This window comes from Rhinoderma darwinii, chromosome 1, assembly GCF_050947455.1.
Source record: "Rhinoderma darwinii isolate aRhiDar2 chromosome 1, aRhiDar2.hap1, whole genome shotgun sequence".
NCBI lineage: Eukaryota > Metazoa > Chordata > Amphibia > Anura > Rhinodermatidae > Rhinoderma > Rhinoderma darwinii.
Genome location: NC_134687.1, coordinates 506211162 through 506237492, shown reverse-complemented (window position 1 = coordinate 506237492; position 26331 = coordinate 506211162). Strand labels below are relative to the sequence as shown.

The 26331-nt window shown below is 39.7% G+C and overlaps 1 protein-coding gene across 3 annotated transcripts in view; it reads left to right on the top strand.

Moving 5' to 3' along the window:
- The window catches only part of SNCAIP (synuclein alpha interacting protein), a 219517-nt gene that overhangs the window by 167891 nt on the left and 25295 nt on the right, over positions 1–26331 (top strand). The window contains exons 7-13 of one of the 3 annotated variants that reach the window (XM_075836246.1): positions 5296–5409; positions 10122–10247; positions 13354–13523; positions 17419–17499; positions 19680–20464; positions 20663–20724; positions 23477–23544. In XM_075836246.1, the coding sequence (XP_075692361.1) occupies positions 5296–5409; positions 10122–10247; positions 13354–13523; positions 17419–17499; positions 19680–20464; positions 20663–20724; positions 23477–23544 (1406 nt within the window). Of the gene's footprint in view, positions 1–5295; positions 5410–10121; positions 10248–13353; positions 13524–17418; positions 17500–19679; positions 20725–23476; positions 23545–26331 lie in introns of all 3 variants that reach the window. The other 2 variants (XM_075836229.1, XM_075836238.1) reach the window with 2 other exon arrangements.

The following is a 26331-nucleotide window of genomic DNA, read 5'->3' as shown; positions in this document are numbered from 1 at the left end:
ATGTCATTAGTATGACGGGCTGGCTGTCAGGACAGACCCCCCCTAATGACCACCAGAATTGCATATTAAAAGACGCGATGCCAACATCAGCCCCCCCCCCCACGACTGATCTATGTTAGTAGGGGTTACACAGAGTGGCAAAACTTTATCCAGGGGTTCCCTCATAGTAAAAAGTGTAATCCAACACATCACATCTCACTTGCATTTATTATCTCCAATGGTCATGGCAGTCGAAGACGCAACAAGCTGTTTACTCAGTTCAACAAAATTTTGTGTGGTTCAATTGAAAATTCCTGAATACATATTTCTGTAATTGATAGCCGCAGCCTTTCCCAGTGTATATGTGGTACTAAACACCACACTACCGGATTCTAGTGACCCACCATGTGGCAGCAGTTTGGAAAAGAAACCTCAAATTACTCATTTGACTATATACTTTTTTGCAAATAGCTCACCTGAGATTTATACCAAATATAAATTGTAAGGAACTAGATTTCCTAAAATATTCCCTCATGGATAAAAATATTATGCCAAACACCTAACTGGTCAAGAACAATTATGATCCAGAATGTAACAATTACTTAGAGACTGAGATTGAAGGAATATTTCCACATCAAGTAATGTAATACCACTGTGAAAGTCAAAATAGCCAAGAAAAAGAGTGTTAACAGCACAATGCGGGATGCTGTTGACTATGGAGATTGTGGGGTGCTACATATTTAAGATGTGAAACTTGAATATAGTGTTTTCTTTTTTTTTTTATATTAATGAGTACAAATTGACCCTGACATATTATTGTTGATATTTAAGAACTTCACTGATATTTTTTCAGTTTGCCAGATGAGAATTCTAAAGGATAGTCACTCTGCACGGCAGGAGAGAAATTCCATATATGTCATTAGCAATATATATATTTTCCACCATTTCAGAATTAGCCATTTTTACTCACTGTTCTTGAAGAAATACAGACATGGGATAAATATGTTGCTGATTGGTTGCATACGCTTGAACTAAAACGAGTGAGCAAATTCTCAAGAATCTACTACCCTGATCAATTTCAGATTAACCCGTTAGTGACCACCCCATAGTGTTTTTACGGCGGCCACTAATGGGCTTTCTTCCGATGCAATAGCCTTTTTACCGCTGCATCAGAATAAATAAACAGAGCAGGGAGCCGTTAAATCTCCCTGCTCTCAGCTGCCAGAGGTAGCTGAGGGCTGGGGGCATCCCTGCTTGAATTGGTGAGATCGATATTAGTATCGATCTTACCCGTTTAACCCCTCAGATACGGCGCTCAATAGCGAGCGCCGCATCTGAGTGGTTTTGGAGAGGGGGAGGGAGCTCCCTCTCATCCCACTGACACCCGGCGATAAGATCGCCGAGTGTCTGTGTCGCCGATGGCAGCCGGGGGCCTAATAAAGGCCCCCAGGTCGGCCTGTAGTGTATGCCTGCTAGATCATGCCTCTGGCATGACCTAGCAGATGCCTGTCCGTTTTACACGGACAGGCAGTAATACACTGCAATAGAGAAGTAATGCAGTGTATTATAAATGCGATCGGATAATCGCATAGTGAAGTCCCCTAGTGGGACTAGTAAAAAAGTGAAAAAAAAAAAGTTTAATGAAAAGTGAAAAAAAAAGAAGTGAAAAAAAAATAAAATGGAAAAACCCACTTTTCCTCCTTACAAACTGCTTTATTATTAACAAACAAAATAAAGTAAAAAAGTTACACATATTTGGTATCGCCGCGTCCGTAACGACCCCAACTATAAACTTATTACATAATTTAACCCGCACGGTGAACGTCGTAAAAAATAAAATAAAAAACCATGCAAAAATTTCTGTTTTCTTTGAATCCTGCATTAAAAAAAATTTGATAAAAAGTGATCAAAAAGTCGCATCTACTCCAACATGGTACCGATAAAAACTACAAGTCGTCCCGCAAAAAAAAAGCGTTATGGCTCTTCAAATATGGAGACACAAAAACAAATAATTTTGAAAAAAATGTGTTTTCACTGTGTACAATTAGTAAAACATACAAAAACTATACAAATTTGGTATCGTTGCAATCATAACAACCCACTGAATACAGTTATTTTGTTATTTATACAACACGGTAAACGGCGTAAATTTAGGACGCAAAAAGTGTGGCGAAATGGCTGGTTTTTTTCTATCCCCCCCTAAAAAAGTTTATAAAAGTTAATCAATAAATTCTATGTACCCCAAAATGGTGCTATTAAAAATTACAACTTGTCCCGCAAAAAAACAATACATTATACAGCTACGTCGTAAAAAATAAAAAAGTTATAGCTCTTTGAATGAGACGATGGAAAAACGTAAAAAATGGCTTGGTCATTAAGGTCTAAAATAGGCTGGTCATTATGGGGTTAACTAGGATGACTTTACCGATTTTGTTTTTATTGTTCTTGTTGATTGAGAGCCTGTGCAGCTCTTGTACATAGCTGGCTGTGCTGCTGCTTCTGACATAGATCTGACAACACACTGCCCCTGACTGCTGTCGGCTCAAGGCTGACGTCATCTGCTCTTTCTGCTCTCCCCCTGTTTCAGTGTTTAAAATACCAGCAGGGAGGGGAGAAGGTTGTATACATGTTGCATTAGGTAGAGGGGAGAAAACACATACTTTATAAGTGCCCCTCTTTTGGAGGAACAGTCCCTACTTTTATTTCAAATCCCCCTGTCCCTGTTTACTCATTAGGCTGGGTTCACACGTGGCGGAATTTCACTTAAATTCCGCTGCGGACACTCCGCAGCGTTAATCCGCAGCGGAGCCGTTTGTCCATTGACTTACACTTTAATTTAGCAGTGTTCGTTTAGACGAGGCGTAAAATTCCGCTGCGGAGCATAGGCTGCGGAGCGGAATTTGGTGTCCGCAGCATGCTCTGTCTGTTGCGGAGCAGTGGCGGACTCATGGCGGAATTTCTCCATTGACTTCAATGGAGATTCTAAGTTCCGCAATGAAGTCCGCAGCTGTCATGCACATGTCATGTGTGCTGCGGATGCGTCTTGCTTTTTTAACTTGACATTTCTTCATTCTGGCTGGACCTATGTATTTCTAGGTCTACAGCCAGACTGAGGAAGTCAATGGGGCTCCCGTAATGACGGGAGCGTTGCTAGGAGACGTCAGTAAATAGTCACTGTCCAGGGTGCTGAAAGAGTTAAGCGATCGGCAGTAACTGTTTCTGCACCCGGGACAGTGACTACCGATCTCAATATACAGCAACCGGTAAAAAAATATAAGTTCATACTTACCGAGAACTCCCTGCTTCTGTCTCCAGTCCGGCCTCCCAGGATGACGTTTCAGTCTAAGTGACGGCTGCAGCCAATCACAGGCCAAGCACAGGCTGCAGCGGTCACATGGACTGGCGCGTCATCCAGGGAGGTCGGGCTGGATGCCGAAAGAGGGACGCGTCACCAAGACAACGGCCGGTAAGTATGAAAGTCGTTTACTTTCACTAGGGAAAGTGCTGTCCCTTCTCTCTATCCTGCACTGATAATAGGGAGAAGGGAAGCACTTTTCCCGCAGTCCGCAGCAGCTAGTCCGCATCAATTTTCTGCACATTTTGTGCAGATCCGCAGCCGTAATCCGCAACCCGGATTAGGTGCGGCATTGATGCGGACAGTTGCGGAGGAAATCCGCCACGTGTGGTCATGCCCTTAAATTCCCTTTTTTTTTTTACTTGATAAATAGATTTACACTTATACATTTATTACATTGCTTCAGAGAGCGGTCTCGTTCATTACTGCACACTACTGTATGTTAATTCAGGGTTTGATGCAATTTTGACCTTAAAAATGTTTATATTGAGGTGATGTTTATGCTTTTGTGTGAATAAAATAAACTATTCAAGCATATAGACATACATGAAATAAGGAAATCTTTCACATAATGAACCATGTGTTCACACGCTTAGCAAAAAACGTCTGAAAATATGGAGCTGTTTTCAAGCGAAAACAGCTCCTGTTTTTCAGCCGTTTTTTTAAGCAAACACGTGTTTTTCGCAGCGTTTTTTACAGCCATTTTGGAGCTCTGTTTCTATAGAGTCAATGAAAAATGGCTCCAAAAACTTCTCAAGAAGTGACATGCACTTCTTTTAACGGGGTGTCTTTTTACGCGCCATCTTTTTAAAACGGATGTGGAAAAAAACGCCCCGTCGGAACAGAACGCAGTTTTTCCCATTGAAATCAATAGGCAGATGTTTGGAGGCGTTCTGCTTACGATTTTTCAGCTGTTTTTTGGCAGTTTACAGCCCGAAAAACGGCTGAAAATAAGCCGTGTGAACATACCCTAAGTGCAGTTTTTTTTAACTCCAAATAACTACTAACATATGTAAAATTAATTTTTTTCATGTCATCTTTAGCACCTTGGCAGACATTTTCATTAAAAATATCCTATCATTTTGTGTCTACAGCTCTTATGGAGACCTATGCGTCTCCATGGTAGCAGAATACAAACAAAACTTTAATAGACTTATCATATAGTCATACTCCCTTTTTATCTGTCACCTACTTTTTGCTAAAAACATTTGGTAGGTTAGCAAGAAGTAGGAGACAGATGGAAGGAAGTATGACTGCAGGATCATACTACACAAAGTTTGCTTATAGTCTGTTACCATGGAGATACATAGGTCTGCATAGGAGCTGCAGACTCTAACGGATAAGATATTTTTTTACTTTTTTTTTTTTTTAAATATAATTTTTAAAGTTGATTAATTTTTCATTTTAGATGATCTCGAGCAATAAAAAAAAAGTGGTTATAAAGGTCTATATAGGTTTTAAACGTTGCTCCTTAGGAACACACAGGAAAAACGAATACACGCTTTCATGTCTAGTGCATGGACTCTAGGTGCATGATTTCTTTCTTTGGTGTCCTTTGAATCTCTGACTTGTCACCACACCCTCAAAACATGCACTAGACATAACACAGCGTTTCAGGTTTTTCTTGAAGTGTTTCTTTCAGAACAAACCTTACCAAATTGTAATTTTTTTTTGGTGAGGGCTGACATTGCCTGACCTTTTTCTGGTACAACAGAAGTATATTTTTTTCATTTGTAAGGGACAGATTGAAAGAGGGAAGCATAAAGACAGCTGCCCTCCACACACTAGTGGTAGTTTTCTTACTTTAGGTAACTTTATTATAATATGTGATTTCTGAAAAAAAATCTAACGAAAAAAAGGCATAAAAGATATGAGTTACTGAAATGAATTTGGTTACTGTCATGTCCTATGATAGTAGAAAATATATACAAATGTGAAGCATTTCATTTTTCTTTTCTCAGACTGGTCAACTGGAGTGTGTTCGGTGGATGGTTAGTGAAACGGAAGCAATTGCTGAGCTAAGTTGTTCGAAGGATCACACTAGCCTTATTCATTATGCAGCCAGCTATGGTCAGGTAGGTTAATTTAATATGAAAATCTTAGGGTAGGGCCACACGAAGCGGCCCTGACACGGTCACAATGCGGCTAACAAGCGCCGGCACCATGTTCGGTGCGGTTGTCAAACAGCCTGTTAGTGTCCGCATGTTAACGCGGGTAAACCGTCCCTTTTTCTGCAAAATCGTGCGGCCCTGAATTAATACACCCTTTATGGCCGCACGATTTTGAAAATTACAACAACTTACCCTCTATTCATTCTCTATGGCAGAGCCGGAAAAAGCCGAACACTGCACTCGGCTATCTCCGGCGCTCCCACAGAGAATGAATGGAGTGGCAGTGCGCATGCGCATGTAACCGGAATACCCCTTAATAAGGTATTTGACAGCCGCTCCTACATAGTCCCAGCGCGGTTGTTGGCCGCATATGCGACTGTGTCAGGGCCGCTTTGTGTGGCTGTACCCTTATGTTCATTATAATATTATGTCTTCTCGAATCTGTCATGACCACATTGAAAGCCAAAAGGAGAAAATCTAGACACATTATTATAATGGTTGTCTACTAAAAGTGACCCTCTAGAAATAGCTAAAAGTGCAGCTATTTTCCAAAGGGTAAACACCTACCCCACCCACAAAGTTATACTTACCTTGTCCCTACTGTACCAGAGATTCATAAGGGTACCTTCCTTTTGGGGGAAAAGCTGCATTTTCACTTGAAGGGTTACTTGAATATAGATTCTCTGTAGAGTCTAATGAACTTAAAGGGGTTCGACAGGCTTAGAAAGACATGTCTGCTTTCTTCCAAAAACAGTGTCACACCTGTCCGTAGGTTGTGTGCAGTATCACTGCTCAGCCCTATTCACTTTTAAAGAGCTGAGCTGCAATACCAGACACAACACATGGACAGGTGTGGAGTTGTTTTTGGAAGAAAGCAGCCATATATTTTCACAATATTATGAAGTGTAATTTACATTATATATGTTTTCAAGTTTTTAAATTTTGACAGCTAACAAAGGAAACGGAATTCCGGAATCAGCCGCGCCTGCTGAGTTTAGCTGTTTCCGTAACTTCCATTCACGCTATTACGTAGCTCAGCTGTTTCCAGAATTCCCAGCCATATTTGCACTGATAAGCCATCTAAATGTGGCGGCAAGCAGCCACCTCACCAATTGGGTCAGGGACCCAGAGGTGGGACCTGCTTCTATCAGACATTTATGCCATATCCTGGGGTTACCTGCTTAAAATGATACTGCATATACCTGAGAACATATCCTGATGGTAATGGTAAATTTTTTAGGGAGTATTAGGATAGGGTATGCCATAAATGTCTGATAGATGGGGGTTCCATGAACATAGTTTAACTGTATAGACATTCAATAAATGTGTCTTGTGAGAATACCCCTTTAACTTTGAAGATGTTGTTCTTGCTGCATCTACTGTAAAGCAATGATCTCTGACAAGTACATGGATCAACAGTCAAAATATGGCAACTCATAAACTTATTTTACTGTAATTCAAATATTCGTACCGTCTTTACATCTCTATTTCTAATTATTTTGTCTCAAATATTATGTACTCAATATATTGATTAATGGTTTCATTCATTCGGCAAACTTGGCAAAACAACTCCCAAGCATGTCATATTCATTTTCCCAATGTATTTCTTTGGGAGCATGTGACCGATTGAGTCACTAATTGGTGGAACATAAATATAGCTGATCGATTCATGGATCTCTACCAGTGACACTACTGAAGCAGATTGTAGTATTATCACTGACTGCCTTCACTGTGAGCAGGTACTAGGTGCAGAGAGTACAGGTGAATATGTTTCTGTTACTGTATCCCTAAATTTCCAGTACCATACAATTTGACAGTAACACCTGTACAAATGCAGGAATATGGGTGAAGTGTTGAAAATGATGTTGGAATGCAGTATGACGACCTCAGTGAAATCTTGTGCTAAACTTACAAATAGTTAATATACTTCTGGCGAGACTGAGTAATACTTCTAAGCTGCCGGACTGGATTAATCTCATAGAATAATGGAAATTCCACCTTAGTGCAAAGTCACAGCATTAAATATCCAGCAGTGACAACTTATATATCTTGCTGTCATTAACCAAGAGATATACATTTGTCTAAAGGGCAATTTTTTTAAAATTACTATACAAAATTAAAATTCCTCAGCTAAAATGTAGGGATGGCTAGAGTCCGCGTGATTTCTATATTTTTATTTTATTAGTTGGTCTCTCTGATAATGCATAAAAGGCTTTGTGAAATAGCCTTACCTATGTGTCCCAAGTTGTACATTTAATTCCTAGACACCAACCCTTCAAATATATTGCTTTATTTAATTTTTAATGAGTTTTAGTCAGCCGGGGTAGGCATTAGCACCAGGCAAGTTAAAAGGCCCCATTGGGCTTGGAGGGTCCATTGGGGACTTGGGTAAAAGTGGTTTGCACTTGTCAAGCAGAAGGTGGGATTGACAGGGGCCCACTATGACTGTTTTTCAAGGGCCTTCATACATCTGTTATCAGGTTTTTATTAACCTATTTACACTGTCGGGATCTGTGCATTTTGGGGCTTGCGGCTGGTAGTGAAAATGTCAGTACTGTTCAAGTTTAAAGTCCACACTTGACTTTATTGCAGTCCAAAAAACAAACAAGTGCTTATCCAGCAGAATAGAAACACAACAAACACCTGGCCCATCTGGGCACTAACTAAGGCCGGATTCACACGAGCGTTGCGCATCTCAGATGTGAAAAACTGCAGTTTTTCACGTCCGAGGTGCATCCGTGCCCTGCGCTGCGGGACGCAATGTCACGCATCCCCCATAGATTAGAGTCTATGGAGGGATGCGTGAAACGTGAAAAAATAGGACATGTCCTATTTTTCATTGACCGTTCACACGCTCCGTTGAAACAACGGCCGTGTGAACGGCCACATTGAATTATATAGGTCCGTCTGACGTCACATGGACGTTTAACACGTTCGTGTAAATAAGGCCTAAGCAGCAGTTTTCCTCAGCTATGGTAAACCTTATATACAGTGTTCTTTGGATCAGTCTCTTCACACTCTCCTTGTGTGCATTCCCAGGCTCTGACACTGGGTTGCATTCACTGCAGACCTAAGGGCATGTTCAGACGTGTCGGAATTCCACTGCGGACAGGCCGCAGTGGAAATCCGCATCAGACTTTTTTTCCTTTGGTTTCTATAGCTTTTTAGGTAACTTAGTTTAAGTTGCAGAAAATAACAGTGTGGAATTTACACTCCACTTCATGCACAGTCTGTTGCAGAGAAGCAGCAGATTTTCACTGCATATTTCAGGCTTTGCGATGCAAAGGCTGAAATCTTATCAACATATGTCTCATGGGACTATAGAGTATATGGGCTAAGTCACCAGCAGGTGCGGTTTTTATTATTGGACTCCCCAGTAGCAATAGAAACTCCAATCAATATTAAATAGAACACAAGAGAAAACGGAGTCAGAAACTATAAAATAATATAAATTGCCAATGGCATAGAAAAATACAAATTTTATTGGACAATACAAATAACATGATTAAAATTAGACTACAAATCAGAGGAAACTGTATATCTCCAATAGTATAGGAGGGGAACTCAGGTCACAATAGTAAGACAAATAACACTACAGACAATTCTATCAGTAATTCTGAGTAGTTGCGGTATAATAGATACAAAGAGAAAATTGGCTGCAAACATGCACAGTATTGCTACATATAACCAAAAGCAATATGTCTAATAGCAGGCAATGAGGAGTGAACACAGTGGTAAACAGAAAGAGTCTCCGTAAAATCAAGCCTGTTATCTAAGTCGACATAGAGTGTTTAAACTGAGCCTATCTTAAGTGCAGACACTAGGTGTATCGATAGATACGCTAAGTCGTATTACAGGTATTTAAGGTTGCAGACAAATCAACGCTGGTACTGACCCATATGGTTCCACAGATGTAGTCACTACATCTGTGGACATATTGCTTTTGGTTATATGTAGCAATACTGTGCATGTTTGCAGCCAAGTATAAGTACTTTCCAATTCCATTTGAATCCACTTCTAACTTTGGTGAGAAAAAGAAAAAAGAACTGCCGCAAAAACAGTGGCGGTTCTCAAAAAAACACTGTATGTGAACCACCCAAAGGCTTCATTCACACATGCAGTTTTTGTGATGTATCTATAGTCAAAGTTAGGAGACGCTAAACTCCTTGTCAAATCTGGAACGTGTAAATGGAACCTAAGGTTGGAATTACACATGCAGTTTTCTCTCCAGTTTTGCTGCAGTTTTCTAATCAGATTTTTTTCCAAACACAGTGGATACAATTGAGAGAATCAAAAGTCTTTCCTTTATTCTTTTCCTTCCTTTTGGATTCACTTGTGGCTTTGAGTTAAAAAAAAACTGCATCAAAAACCGTATGTGTGACTCCAGCCTTAGGCTATCATTCTTACTTGACAAAAGCCTCTTTCTGTTCCGAGCCCACAGCGGAGTGTGAGATTGTCTGCAGAAGCCATTCCAAGTTTACTGCAGCATAATGCATCTACCAGAGGGGAAATGAAATGCAGAATATTTAATGGATAACAGTTGTTAAGTGGCTTCATAAAACATTGCCTCATTCCCTCTGCCAATATACCTAAGTTTTAGTAACCTCTGTTTCATAGTATTGCTCTTGAAATGAGTTCTATTAACTGAGAATTATCTTTCATACATTCTTACATAGGAAAAAATACTTTTGTGGCTTCTTCAATTTATGCAAGAGCAAGGGATTTCTTTGGATGAAACTGACAAATGTGGGAACAGTGCAGTTAATATAGCATCTCAGAATGGATATCTGGGCTGTGTGCAGGTAAGAAGTGTCATGATATAACGGTTACTAAAATAATCAACGTTACCATGTGAAGCTTGTCCTTTTCTACTTCTTCCTTTAGGCTCCGCTTACTCCCCAAAAAACCCCAGAAAAAAATGCACCAAAATAGCAAAGTGTTAACTTGGTCTTAACATTATTCATTCAAAGATACAATTCCGAAAGGCACATCTGTACAAGATCATTGTACTACAACATTTTTAATAGATCAGTGTACTAGAACATCTTTACTAGGTCAATGTTCTAGTACACTGACCTAGTAAAAATGTTGTAGTACGTCTCAGCATTATACTAGAACATCTTTAGCAGGTCCACATTGTGCGGAGTAGTAGATCATCACTAGGTTAATTCATTATAACATCCTACTACTGCAGTGCCTCCTATGGCTCCTACGTTCTGCATACACTAAGGCCTCATGCACACGACCGTAGCCATGTGCACGGCCGTGATTTTCGGGTTGGCCGGCTGCGGACTGTCAGCCGTGAGCCGCCCGCAAATCGCAGGCCATGCACATGGCCACAGCCATTATTTTCAATGAGCCCGGACCGCAGAAGACGGCCGTAATAAGGCATGTCCGTTCTTTCTGCGGTGCGGGCTCCCGGGCCATGCATGGACCGTAAAAACTACGGTCGTGTGCATGGCCCCATAAAAATGAATGGGGCCGCAATTCTCCCGTGGATTTTCGGGGGAATTGCGGCCGCAAAAGCACGTTCGTGTGCATGAGGCCTAAATTTACAAAAATGTTATATTGTAATAGGTTGTTGGTGACTAGGAGTAGGAAAACCTCTTTGAAGAGCAAAGGACAGTGGTGCTGACCTTAAAGGGTCTTTATTCATTTAGCAAAAAGCTTTCAGTTAACCAATCGGAGAAAAATAAATCTGAGGGAATGCTGTTGTATGGATCTGGTATATTTACACATGCACAGTTACAAAAATTATTCTATGGGCACACTGGGGGGAATTTATTGACTGGCGTTTCATATGCCAGTCTTAATACAAAGAGCATTGGCGCACATCTCTTAATAAATTAGGCGCATCTCTGGCTGTCTGTGCTCCAGAAAGGGAAATCTACACCAGCCATACGGTGAAGAAAATTTCTGCTATAGTTTCTTCCAGTTTCTGGCGTAAATTATAATAAATTTGTCGAGCTGCGAGTGGTCCCTCCTTCTCCTGCTAAGCCTGAGTTTTTGCGGAAAATGCGACTTTTGTTCACTGGTAAACTGGCGTAGAATGCCTAATAAATTGTGTAGGAGCTACTGGCATTTTATTGATGTATTTATGAATAGAAGAAACATAAATTTCAGTTTAAAATATTCTAACAGAGCTCCAATTACAAACATTTCTCTCCGAAAACATTTTATTAATATTAGTTGAACCAGTAATGAAGAACTTGAAAACATTTGGGTACAAATAAACTATAATACTATTTGTTGCGAATGGTGAATGTAATATTTATTCATCTGTAACATTTGCTTGGGACAGTACCAGAGACTGTCTTTGTAACCGCTCTCCACTCTGGCCAAGAGATGAAGATCCAGAACAGGGACCGCTATTAAAGGTTTTTATTTGTGGAGTTTAAAAAATTTGTGGCAGTAGGAAATATGCTAAAATAAATGACCGATACTCACCTGATAAATCCCCCGCCGCTCCAGTGCCAACACTCCAGTGGTCGTTGCCAGTTTTTGTTTACTTGTCCTGTAGTGATAATGTGCCATTCATCCACGTGACCTTTGCAACCAATCACTGGTCTCTCATGACGCACATGCAAGCATCACCGCTGAGGTCAGTGACTGGCTGTAGTGTTCAAGTGAATGTACGGCACGTCATCGCTCCAGAAAAGTAAACAAAGAACGGCAGGGACCACAGGAGCATTGGCGCTGGAGCAGCGTGGGATTTAACAGGTGAATAGTGATTATTTTTTAATTACATTTTCTACTGTCACTCCAATTTTAAAACTCCCCGGAAACTCCTTTAACTTAGGCCTAATGCACACGACCGTACTTTTGCAGCTGCAATTTATCTGCATTTTTGCAGATAAATTGCGGAACCAGTTATTTTCTATCGTCCCATTAACACGAACGTGGTTTACACAGATCCGTGCAGGGGACGCAAATCAAGACCGCAAAAACACAGGACATGTCATTTTACGGTCCGGATTTGCGGATTCACCAATACTGGTGAATTATTGTGGATCCATGAATTTTGCGGACCACAAAACCAATGCGGTCATGTGACGAGGCTTTAGAATTCCCCAATAGAGTATATGAAAATGAGTTTCCTAAACTGGTCAACTCCATGCTGTATGTCACGAAAAAGATGTATCACCAAAGTCATGAAAGCAGATATACTCAGCACATAAAAACACATTCAACATTCTACTGAATTGAATTCCCTCTTAATTCTCTTTATAAAGTCAGTTTCAGACAACGGAAAACAATGACAGAAGAGCTTGAGCCCAAAAGAGAAGCAGTTCATGGGTAGTGTCTACTTTGTCTCAGACTGGTTACGATGAGCACCTACTATATTTCTTTTTTTCTCTGTTCTATAATTGAAAACATATCAAAAGCCGTAATCTTTAAGTGCGTACCAAAGCCAATGCCAAAAGGTTGTCTGAATTTAATGAGTCAAGTTTTGGCAATGTCTGAAACATTAGCTGTCCTCTAAAATATACATTAATATAAAATAGAAGAGCCAGCATTTCAGATGCTTTATGTCTGGTGCCAAATATCATAAACTGATGTTTTTCATGCAAAAATGGCTTTAGATAGCAAATACTCTCTTTTGACAGCATAATAGTTCATTTGCTTTTCATTAAAAAAAAAATGTATGAGCTAATATATTGTTTTAGTGCCATGATTGGCTGTGTGTTTGAAGTGTCACATCTCTGATGAGGTGTGAATGTTTCTTCACTTTTAGTCAATCCATGTGGTCATAATGAAAGTGTTTTTTTATATCAGAGCTTCGTAATTAAGTATAGGTGACTATATATTATGATCTAAAAGTCTAAATTTGTTTACAGTTCTGCTTGGATAAAAAAAACAACATATATTGAAAGACAATCCTAACATGTACACAATGTTGTTTTGCAGACATTGGTTGAATATGGAGCAAATGTGACGATACAGAATCATGCTGGAGAGAAACCATCTCAAAGTGCTGAGCATCAAGGTCATAGCATGTGCTCCCGATACTTGGTGGTGGTGGAGACATGCATGTCATTGGCATCACAAGTTGTTAAGCTCACCAAGCAACTTAAAGAGTAAGAAAGTTTACAACCATAAGATGCTTCCATTCTGATTGTCTTCAAGAACAGGAACACACACTTGAGAACTTTTGGCTGTGGAGGTCTACAGGTCATCCATTAAAACAACAGATTTAATGAGCACCCGTTGATTTCTATAGGTGCCCATTAATGCTTATTTTTCTTTGCAGCAGTGCAGTGCAGTGGTTCCAGCTGTGAAGGGAACTACAGCATAGCCCTATCCACATGTATAGCACTGTTCTGCTGTGCCTTGTACAGTGGGTGGCTAGGAGTGCTGCTCTGGAGGGGAAAACTGTAAAGGGACCACAGCGATAAGCCAGTCCTGCAGCACCTTCATTTGTAGGATCGTGAGGTTCTTGGCAGTCAGCTGAAAGTAAGGCAATATTCAGGCTGGATTCTTAAGGTTTCCAGAAACCTAAAAGTGATGTCCAATTATCATCGCTTAGAGGACATTTTTGCCTTGTGGTTTCAGTTGATCATTCTTTCCTAATAACAAGTGACTGCATGTTATAGTCTATAGCTATATGCAAAACTAAAAAGCTGATCTGTGTAGCAGAGTAGTAATTTACAGCAAGTTGTAATCGGTTATACATAAAACAGCTTGAAGTTAATGGGTTTCTTTAGAAGCTATGGAGCTTTCTGTAGAATGAATGTAAAATATAGTTCACATGGACTTCCTGAAGATACAGGGTACTGGTAGATATAATTACTGAAATACCAACGTACAAAGTAGGAACAGGGCTGTAAATCTAGAGATCTTCTGGAGATCTGCAACATATCATATGTTTGCTCAAATATATGGTCTGCAATAGGCATTTGAAAGTATTATATCACATAGGGCAGCACGGTGGCTTGGTGGTTAGCACTGTTGCCTTGCAGCTTTGTATATTCTCCCTGTGTTTGCGTGGGTTTCCTCCAGGTACTCCGGTTTCCTCCCACACCCCAAAAACATACTGATAGGGGACTTAGATTGTGAACCCCAATGGGGAAAGTTTGTGTGGACATTTGTACAGCGCTGCAGAATATGTTGGCACTATATGAGTAACAGAAATAAATAAATAGGTTTTTTTTGGGTGCGAAACTTTTAGAAGAATTTTAATTTTTTGGAGTTGCTTCACTAATGTATGCGATTGGAATAATTTTGATTGATTCTTACAATCATCTCAATGTGTAAATACTCGTAGGCGACCACTTTTGATTATAGAAAAAAAAATTACGAGTGAAATCCGCAAATCGTTGTGTGTAAATGTAATCACTCGATGGTCTTACAATTAAACAGCCCATCTAGACATTGAACCATGTGACTACAATTACAATTTCTTTGCAATATCGAGAAATCGACACATGTAAAAACACGTTGTTTGCTTTTTTGTGGAGCAGGAGCAAAAAGGTTGCGCGAGCTAAAAATCACTGAATTGCTTGCATTATGGAAGCGTGTATATTGATTCACCTAAAAAGCGCTAAGGTTTTACTGATATTCAAAAACAATACGATGTATTTGATTCCTTTGCAAAGGATCATAACTTATGTATTACTTAAGAAGGTAATGAAAATAAATATGTATTAACAATTGTCAATATAACTTTCATATGTAATTAAAAATAATATTTAACCAAACTTTTCACATGTATTATTTTTTATTATGTGAGGACATATATTGTTCAGTAAGAGCACCAAGAATGCTAGAGTATAAAAATAATATGTACACAAAAGAACAAAGAGAGAAAATAAGATTTAATAAAAAATTAAGTAACATGATTACCTTTTTCTTCCCCCAAGAAGAAATAAATCTTACATTTAAAAGATTTGAATATAAAGAAAGGACATAAGAGAAAAGCAAGGTCGCGACAGGAGGGGTGGGGGGGGAGAGGGGAGGGTTAGGGGGGAAGTGTCGGAAGAGATTATATAGTTTAAGATGATCTATTTTGTTTAAAACTTATGGAAATATAAGTTTATATGTAATTGAATGGAAATAATAAAATATATAAGAAAAAAAAAAAAGAGCAGCTAATGAAAGACTCGTTGTAGTAAAGGTTAGAAAGAAACCTACAATAACCTGCCTCTGTAATCTACTCAGTTAGCCACTAAACTAAACTATGATACTTGTCTCTACGGATGGATAACACGGTACAACGCTTTACTAGCATGACTTAAAGAGGCTCTGTCACCACATTATAAGTGCCCTATCTCTTACATAATGTGATCGGTGCTGTAATGTATATTACAGCAATGTTTTTTATTTAGAAAAACTACCAATTTTGACAGTTATGACCTATTTGAGATTTATGCTAATGACTTTCTTAATAGTTTATACTTATTGACCATGTGGGCGTTGTTAAGAGAAGTGTATGACGCTGACCAATCAGCGTCACACACTTCACTCCATTCATGTACTCACACACAGCGTGATCTCGCAAGATCACACTTGCTGTCACTTACTCACACATTAACGTTACTGAAGTGTCTTGAGAGTGAATATACATTGCCTTCAGCCAGGACGCGATATCTATTCACAATCCCGACACTTCGGTAACGTTTGTGTGGGACTTAATGACAACAAGCGTGATCTCGATGTGCTGTGCTGTAAGTCCCACACAAATGTTACCGAAGTGTCGGGATTGTGAATAAACATTGCGTCCCGGCTGGTTGTGATGTCTATTCACTCTCAAGACACTTCAGTAACGTTAATGTGTGAGTAAGTGACAGCACAGTGTGATCTCGCGAGATCACGCTGTGTGTGAGTACATGAATGGAGAGAAGTGTATGACGCTGATTGGTCAGCGTCATACACTTCTCTCCACAATGCCCACTTGGTCAAAAAGTAAAAACATGGCCAGTTGTCTATTAAGAAAGGCATTAGCATAAATCTCAAATAGGTCATAACTCCGTCAAAATTGATCGTTTTTCAAAATAAAAACCACTGCTGTGATGTACATTACAGCGCCGATCAGATTATGTGAGAGATAGGGCACTTATAATATGGTGACAGAGCCTCTTTAAGCTGGCCATACACATTAGATAAAGGTTGTGTAAATATTTCGATGGGATTCACCAATTATCTAATGCGTAATGTGCTCTCCCAGCACTCCTCGACAGTTAATGTCAAGGGAAAGAGGAATCTAGCAGCGGCTTATTCCCCTTTTCCCATTTAAACATCCATGCAAGCTTGGCCGAGTCGGGAGGAATAGCTCTAGGCCAAACAAGTATTCACCAAACAGCTATATAGTGTATGAGCAGCTTCACACTATTAAAGTGGTTGTCATTTACCACATGGATGTCAGCCATAGTCCAATAGCACAACAGTGTTCCTCTATTCTGATTGCACAGAAATATCTGTAGTGATGCTCCTAACTCATTCTTAGGCTGGGTGCACACTTCGCAGTCAAAATGCATTTTCTGACGTGACAGAATCCAACAATTTAGCAAAATTGCAGCAAAATGATGCAGTTTGCCTTGGCTTTTGCGGAAAATTGCAACAAAAACACTAACACATTTTGACCGCGACATGTGAACCCAGCATTATGATAATGTAGTTCTATACAGTCTGTGAACATTTTTGGTTTTACAATCCAATAATTATAGTCCATAGTATATAGACTGGGAAAATGACTTAAAGCTCCTGTACCTGTCCCCATCAGCTATCTTTGCATGGCTTCAAGCTGTATTAATTTGATCTGTATGGTATGATTGTATTACTGTGCATTTTGTATTATATTTTATTGTGCCTCTATAACTATATATCAGAAGTATTTCTGACAAATAGAGGTCTGGATGCAATTACAGTTTTTCCGATCACTTGCTGTATTATTGGTAATGTGACAGCAAAATAATGTTTTTTAAAGATGTTTGTTTTTTTAAACAAAAACAAAGCAACACCCTTTTCTTTTTACAGGCAGACGGCAGAGCGGATCACTTTACGGACACACCTCCAACAGCTACTGGAAGCCCAGAGATCCCTACCAACATCCCCCAGGTACTAAACTGCCTCTTCTACAACCGTTGCTAAATGCCTTATAAATAGAAGCCAAATGCCACAGAGAACAAGAATATGATGTTTGAGGTTGAGGAAGAAACTTTTAATTTCCCCTAGTTTATGCCAATATATTGATCAAATTCCAGCCGCCATATTAACTTAGGCTCTTTTCACTCTACTGTGTCGGGGTTCAGTTGGGGTTTCCTTCACGCTCTCCAGCATTTTTTATAGTAGAATAGCGCAATCTGCAGCTTTATTTTTACCGTCAAAATTACTAGAGTCAGATACACCCCATTAAAGCCAACGGAATCCATAACACAAGTGTGAAAATCACCTTATATATTTATATAAATACTTGTATTATATATATATTTTTTAAATGTTTTTCTAAATGCTCTCTACTCTTGAAATAGGGTCACATATTTTATGGGCTGTGAAACAAAAGTGAGGCTTCAAGTGCGATATGTTCAGATATTGATCTTTGCCATTCTCAAAGACAATGTGTACATTATCACAGACTAGGATTTCACATCTTGAAATCCACTTACAGGTCTTGTAATGCATGGACTATTTGTTTAACACATTCATTCAGGGGAAGCCTTACCATTATAATGCTCCATTAAGTTGTGATGGTGATCAGGTATGGAGTAAGGATCTCATCATCTAACATGCTACAGTGTAATACAACCAGTGAGCTAGAGAACAGATCTGTATTTGATGAATATGAGTTTCCTACCACAGAGCAAGCTATACATGCAGGGAAAACCCATTAACAGAATGTAACCTGAGGACATAAGCTTTACAACAAGGTGCCAAAGCTTTAAAATTTTGAACAATTTCTAATTCTAATAGCATAGCATATTCTTTTTAGAGCGGAAATGAGCTTAATGGACACATGTAAAATAATAATAATAATTATCATATATTTACACATGTAAGAAAAAAAAATTATCATATATTTATAAAAATAGAAGGTTTTCACCATTCCTACTCTTCCTAGTTATAGAATTGCTACTTTGAGGCTTTCACTTTATCATGGTCTCTAATCATTTACCAGACATAGTACTAAACCTGTATTATATTCATCAATGAGCTATAAATAAAAACTTAAAAGTACTTGTTCATCTTCATACAACCTTCAAGAAAAACACAATTTTTAAAGAACAAGCTACAACAATACACAATGTAACTTTTTAGGTGCTTTGCTCCATTCATGTTTACAGTGAAAGTGGTTGTTTCATCACCCTTCTCTGACTGAGGACCCGCTGGCATTTACTTAAACACCGTAGGTCCACCGGTGGCTGCTGTAAAAAAAAAAAAGGTGATATTACATGGTGTAAGGGGCGGGGGTGTACCATGAGGAATACCCCCCAATCTGAAGTTTATTTTTAATCTATCTATTGGAACAAAAATTGAAACAGAGAATTGAAACCGAGCTGCGCATATTTCTCACATCAATTAAAGTTGCACCTTGGAACACATGTTTATTCTGAAAAATGCATTTTTAGATTGTTAAATATCGGTGGGGGCCCGGCTAATGATTTTCCCCACGGATCACTTGCAGCTCCTATTGACTCCACTTGTGAGAGGCACTGTTATTATAGTCTGTTGCCCGACACTTTCTCTCTTCTGAATCTGAGAGAAACTGAAGGGACATAGCACTCCGAAAATTACTGTCTCCCCATCTTTCTAGTGATCAGTATAAAGGTCTCAGCCCATGGAGCCCAAGCAATATTATCTTCTGAAATTTCAAGATAGATTTTTGCGAACGGAGAGCAGAATTACTTTATTTATTAAAATACAAGGGTGTCATTTTCGATGCCAGTTTATGTGATCAGCTTTGGTAAACCCTTCAATAAAATACCAGAGAAGCAACTAGTAATTCAGAATTACCACCATCACCCTACAAATCTATCAGCAGAATACAGACTAACATTTATGGTGTCTGCTAATGGCCTGAACCTGTGGGGACTTTTAATTCATTGCATCTTCTCTGCTTGATTATGACTTGGTCCTGCTTGTAAAGTGAACCTTTTATTATAATGAATATATATATATTCTGTAATACGTAAATTTCCTAATTCCCTAAAATATTATTGTATATAAGTTCACAACAGTAAAATTATTGTTTTAGTTTCACAGTGACTATTCTTTTCATTCATTCGTTTTTCTTTTCACAGTTCACCATCATCCCCTGTTTCAGGCAGTCTCCAACGAAAGACACTTGAATTAGATGATCTTACACAAAAAAATAAACTAAATGGAATTAACGACAGCTATCAATTGCTAAGCACATCAGCTCCCAGCAGGCTCAGGTGTAGAGCACTAGATGAAGAGTCTGACAAGATTTTGCGGCAGTTATTAGGAAAAGACTTGGCAGACAATGTTTCTAGTCCTGAAAAATTGTCACTGGAGTTCCAGGATGGGACATCATCAAGGAGTGGTAAACGGATGCCACTGGAGAAAAGAGAGTTTAAGCTGGCTCGATTGCGGCAACTTATGCAAAGATCTCTCAGTGAGTCTGATACAGACTCCAATAACTCAGAGGATCAAAAGCAAACACCCACCAGAAAAGTTGATAAGCCAAGGCCACAGCCTATAGTAGAAAATGTGGAAAATTCTGAAGCTCTTCAACTGATGATAAAAAAGCATACACAGTCAAACACTGCAGGACGACGGTTTGTTTTGGGGCTAAAATCTAAATCTGTGGATGGCCATAGTCCATCACCAACATCTGAAAGTAGTGACCCAGACTATGAACCTCAGTACCAAACCGGGACCATGGCTCAATCTTCAGGTTCAACAGACTCTTCAAGTCCTTCTTCAGCACAGAAGACAACAAGCCCTAAAAGCGCTTTAAAATCTCCTTCTTCAAAACGCAGGACTTCACAAAATCTAAAACTCAGGGTGACTTTTGAGGACCCTATTGTTCAAGTGGAACAGACTGAAGTAGATCTTAATGAAGGTAAAGACAAAGATGGTGGAAAGACTCAAAAGTCTCAATCTAATGGTGAAATTGGGGAGCAGCAGAAAAAGCCATTTGGTGCTTTTCGATCAATTATGGAGACTTTTAGTGGAAATCAGAACAACAATAATAATACTCAATCTACAAATCCTGTCAAAACATCGTCATCATCATCTTCACTGTCATTTTCCTCATTAGGGAGAAAGTCCGGCGATACAAAGATATCACCTTCAAGTACTACAAAAGGGAAAAGCAAAAATGTAAGTGTGAAAAAAGGATAGTTCATTAAAGAGGCTCTGTCACCAGATTTTGCAACCCCTATCTGCTATTGCAGCAGATCGGCGCTGCAATGTAGATTACAGTAACGTTTTTTGTTTTTTTTAAACGAGCATTTTTGGCCAAGTTATGACCATTTTTATATTTATGTAAATGAGGCTTTCTAAAGTACAACTGGGCGTGTTTAAAGTTAAAGTACAACTGGGCGTGTATTATGTGCGTACATCGGGGCATTTTACTTGTTTTACTAGCTGGGCGTTCTGAAGAGAAGTATCATCCACTTCTCTTCACAACGCCCAGCTTCTGGCAGTGCAGACACAGCGTGTTCTCGAGAGATCACGCTGTGACGTCACTCACTTCCTGCCCCAGGTCCTGCATCGTGTCGGACGAGTGAGGACACATCGGCACCAGAGGCTACAGCTGATTCTGCAGCAGCATCGGCGTTTGCAGGTAAGTCGATGTAGCTACTTACCTGCAAACGCTGATGCTGCTGCAGAATCAACTGTAGCCTCTGGTGCCGATGTGGCCGACACGATGCAGGACCTGGGGCAGGAAGTGAGTGACGACACAGCGTGATCTCTCGAGAACACGCTGTGTGTCTGTGCACTGCCAGAAGCTGGGCGTTGTGAAGAGAAGTGGATGATGCTGATTCGTCAGCATCATACGCTTCTATTCACAACGCCCAGCTAGTAAAAGAAGTAAAAACGCCCAGATGTAACACACATAATACACGCCCAGTTGTACTTTAACTTTAAACACGCCCAGTTGTACTTTAGAAAGCCTCATTTACATAAATATAAAAATGGTCATAACTTGGCCAAAAATGCTCGTTTTTTTTTTTTTTTTTTTAAACGCTACTCTTATCTACATTGCAGCGCCGATCTGCTGCAATAGCAGATAGGGGTTGCAAAATCTGGTGACAGAGCCTCTTTAAATAAGAATGTACATTTATTTATTGAAATAATGTAATATTCATTGATTCACACATAGAAAAAATATTTCTAAGTAAAGATTTGTCTCAAAAGCTGAATAACTACACTCCTCTTGACTGAGTCATCGCTGCTAGTCTAATAGCCATGGTAATACCCCCACACTTAATGGGGCTTTCCGATCTTTTGAAAATAAATGTAGATGGCTTACATGCAGTAAGATTAGTAACATACTAATGTAGTGTCTGTAGCTGCAATGCAGGAAGCTTTAAATTTAGGCAACATCTGTAAGAGGGGAGAGGAATCATAGCAAATACAGTCATTTACATAGTAATCCTGCCCACAGCAAGCCATAGCAGAATAAAAACAACCATGCTGCACAGAGCTGGGCAACAAAATGAAAATGAAAAATAATTTCTTCTGAGCTATGGTGACATCATCTGCCGTCCATGCAGACACATACAGTTACGTTTTTTGTTTTTTCATGAGCTCAAAAATCCTCTTTAACCAGTTCCCCAGTACTTCACTTTAGCCCACCTCTAAAAAAATTTGTTCTTGCACATATCTTCTTTCATGTCTATCTTCCTCGATATATATCTGGGATTATCTCTATTTATTCATACTGTTTTGAGATGGACTATTACTAAGCCATACCAGTCATTCTTTTGAATATTGTTTTAACACACATAAAATGTTTCTTATGTCACAGTATGTCAAATATAAAAAATTATTGCTTTGTACAATGGTCCAGCCATCTTTTATAAATATAGGGTAGCAGGAAGTTTATATTATGGAGGACGTTAATCATAGATGGTTGTCAGAACATGGATCATGGGTAGGGTGGTAGACAGAGAGGAGGGAGGCGATGTAAAAAGGTGCAGCACTGTGGAGAGCTTTGTGGGTGAGAATAATAAGTTTAAATTGTATTCTAAAGTAAATGGGCAACCAGTGCAGTGACTGGCATAGCGTAGAATCATTGCTGTAGTGGTTGGTTAGAAAGATGAGCCTGGCAGCTGCATAGAAGTGGACCCCCACCGACACAGTGCCAAGCTTTGTATTTAGTATTGCAGCTCAGCCTAATTTTTTGAATAGGACTGAGCTTTAATAACAGACACAGGGCCTGGATAAGAGTGTTGCTGTGTCTAGAAAAAAATGGGAAGGGGCTGCACCGTTCATTGTGTCCTTCCTTCTTGCCAGAGTTCAGACTGCCACTGCCATTTCACAGATATGTAATCAATGTTAAAGCTCAAACAACCTCCTTAACCTAGAAACGAATGTCCGTCTGTAAGATCTTCTGCATGTCCCTGAAACAATCAGTCCCGTAGAAATCCTATAGGGAACACAGTGGTTAATTTTCTGCTGATCTCTTCCAATTTTGGCTGGTGAACAGCTTATGGGCGGGGCTTAGCAACAGGTTGCTTAATAGTCTGCCAATCCTACTGCAGATAGAGCAGAGGGGGGAGGCTCTTGCTGCAGTCAGTTGTCTTACAGCCAGACACAGGACTGTGAGGAGAAGGGGGGAAATGACTGATCTTATGGAACAAATAGAGAAGAATTCTTTATATATTTCTCAGATTTGATTTTCATAAAGGACAAAATAGGATCAAAAGAATAAAAATTAAGGGGGAAAGTGCTAAGATACTTTTTTTTATTTTTGTTGTGCATGTTGTGCATCTATATATAAGCAATTAGATTCTTACTTTCATGTGCAAGCACTATATACCAGCGCTTGAGTATGTAATTGACTGTGTTATATATAAGCATTTTGCATGTTGCATGTACTGACCTGTATATTGCAATTTCCCAGGAGCCTTGCACCTGCTCTGCCAAACTTTCCTCTAGGGCATTGCTTGAGGACCTTCCTAATCATGCATGGTATGTGGTGGTGGTGGTGTTGATTAAACAAGTTTTCTTCTTTCTTGTTTTTTTGCATGTTCATTTCAATCTGTTCTTAATAAAAGATATAAATCAACTAAGTAGAGTATATTAAGCCCTTCCATTGCAATTAACAATATACATCTATTGCACTATCCTGCTGATAGCTCTTGCGACGCAGTTTTGGCTGTACTGGTAAGCCTTATAAAAAGTGATGACCTTTCATAAATCCATCTTGCCACATTCTACATCTTGGCATTGCATGTATTCTCTGCTGAGCAGGAGTCATTTAACAGATGATGCGTATGGAAACTACATTTCCTGTCATGTGTGAGAAAGTCACCTCCAAAATGCTCAGGCCTGTACAGTCCAAACCCAGAAAGTATTCTTTTTTTTTTTTATAAATTTCTGTGTACATTTACAATGTGTCAGTGGTGAATTTATAATCTCCTACAAGTTGGGAAGGAAGGTGTTACATTCCTTGCTTTAACACAGTCTGTATTTCTTTGTTGTAAAAAATAAAAAGGACGGCTATATTCACACGACAGTGAAAAAAAATGTCCATTGAAGAACTGATCAACTGTCAGTTTTTCATGCCCATTTTGCATCAGTGTGTCTCCAAAAGTTTCATCCATTTCCAGTCCGTCTGTCCGTTTTTAATGGCCGTTTGACATGCGTTTTGCATCAGTTTTTAATGGCCGTTAAAAAAAACTGATAAATTTAATTGGTCAGGCTTTTTTTGTCCCAGCCCCCTGAAAACACCCAAAGAAAGGTCACATGTTCATCTAGACACTATTTACTGCCTCCCTATATATGATGGCACACACCTCCCTGTATATGATGCCACACAGCCTCCCTGTGTATGCCACACGCCTCCCTGTATATGCCACACACCTCCCTGTATATGATGCCACACAGCCTCCCTGTATGTACCACACAGCCCCCTGTAGATGACACACAGCCCTCCTGTATATGATGCCACACAGCCCGATGTATATGCCACACAGCCCCCCTGTTTATGATGACAAACAGCCCAGATGTAGATGATGCCACACATCCCGACATGAATGCCCTACATACTCACAGATGCAGCGCTGTCCTCTTCAGGTAAGGTCTCTCGTCTTTGCGTCACCTTCGCAGAACCCGTGAAGACGAGACACCACACCTGAAGAGGTCGGAGCTGCATCGGAGAGTTTGTCATCGAGCCGCCGATAGCCAGCAAGGGAACTAGTAGTTTCCTTGCCAATCCCCATGTCACAGATCCGTTTTTAACGGTTGTTACATGTATTGGCAGCCATTAAACACGGATCCATTGACTTCTATGGGGGCGGTCAGGCCGTGAAAACAGCCAAAAATAGGACATGTCCTATTTTTTGACCGCCATTATTCACGGGCCTTTAAAAAAGGCTGTGTGAATACACCCATAGAATATCATTGTTCTAAATATGGCGTTGTGTTAAAAGAACGGCCGTCATACGGCCGTTTTTCACTGTCGTGTGAGTAAGGCCTTAGATATTTATCAGTCTCTTCATCAATCAATGTATATGTTTTAGCTTTGACCAATATCAATGCATTTCATAAGATTAAATTTGGGATCCCCCACTATACATCTGTATACGTCAGTATCATTGAGCTGGCATCTAATCTCCGCTATATATGCGGTAGTATCCATGATGACGACCGCACCGCCCTTGTCAGCGGGCTTAATGGTGCGGTCGCTATCATGGACAAAACTATGCAAAGCAGACGTTTCCTCGCTAGTCATATTATGGTGTACAAACTGTTGGTCTGTAGTACTCACACCTACCTTGTCAATGTCCCTTTTAGCTACCTCCATAAAGGCCTCAATAGCGGGTTCTGTCTCTGGAAGACAATTTTGTTAAACAGCCCTAATTGTTTGAGACTTATCTTAGAATCATTAGAAAAGATAGACATCTTGTGTTTATCAAACCAAAATTTAAGCTTAATAGAGCAAAACAGGTTATACAGATCAATTTCAGTTTCACACCAATCGGCTAAAGAGGAGGGACAAAATGTCAATGCCTTATTCAAAACCTGTAATTGAATATTAGTCAGTGGTTTAGAGGATATATTTACCACAAGATTCATTTATTTTGTGTTTGCTTCCTCGGAAACGCTGGTCTTTGTTGACGATACAACTCTTCGTCACGTGACCGACCCCGCTGTACTCCATGTAGTCACTTCACTTCTGCTCCTGCTTGTACATGGAGAACTGCGGGATCAGTCACATGATGAGTCGTGTTGTCATGAAAGAAGGCTGTATAACTAGACTCTGGTCCCTCCGCAGCGCTATAAAAATCTATGGAAATCTCAGATGTACTGCAGTGAGTATAATGCTAATAATTTTTGGTCTCTGCATAACCCCCTTAAAGAGGCTCTGTCACCACATTATAAGTGCCCTACATAAGGAGATGGGCGCTGTAATGTAGGTGACAGCAGTGCTTTTTATTTAGAAAAATGATCTATTTTTACGATGTTAGGAGCGATTTTAGCTTTATGCTAATTAATTTCTTAATGCCCAAGTGGGCGTGTTTTTAGTTTAGACCAAGTGGGCGTTGTACAGAGGAGTGTATGACGCTGACCAATCAGTGACCAATCAGCGTCATTCACTTCTCTCCATTCATTTACTCCGCGCATACTGATACTGCGTTGTTCACTATGTGCTGTCTTATACTGACATATTAACGTTACTGAAGTGTTTAGACCGTGAACAGACATTCCTTCCAGCCAGGACGGGATGTTTATTCACAATCCCGGCACTTCGTT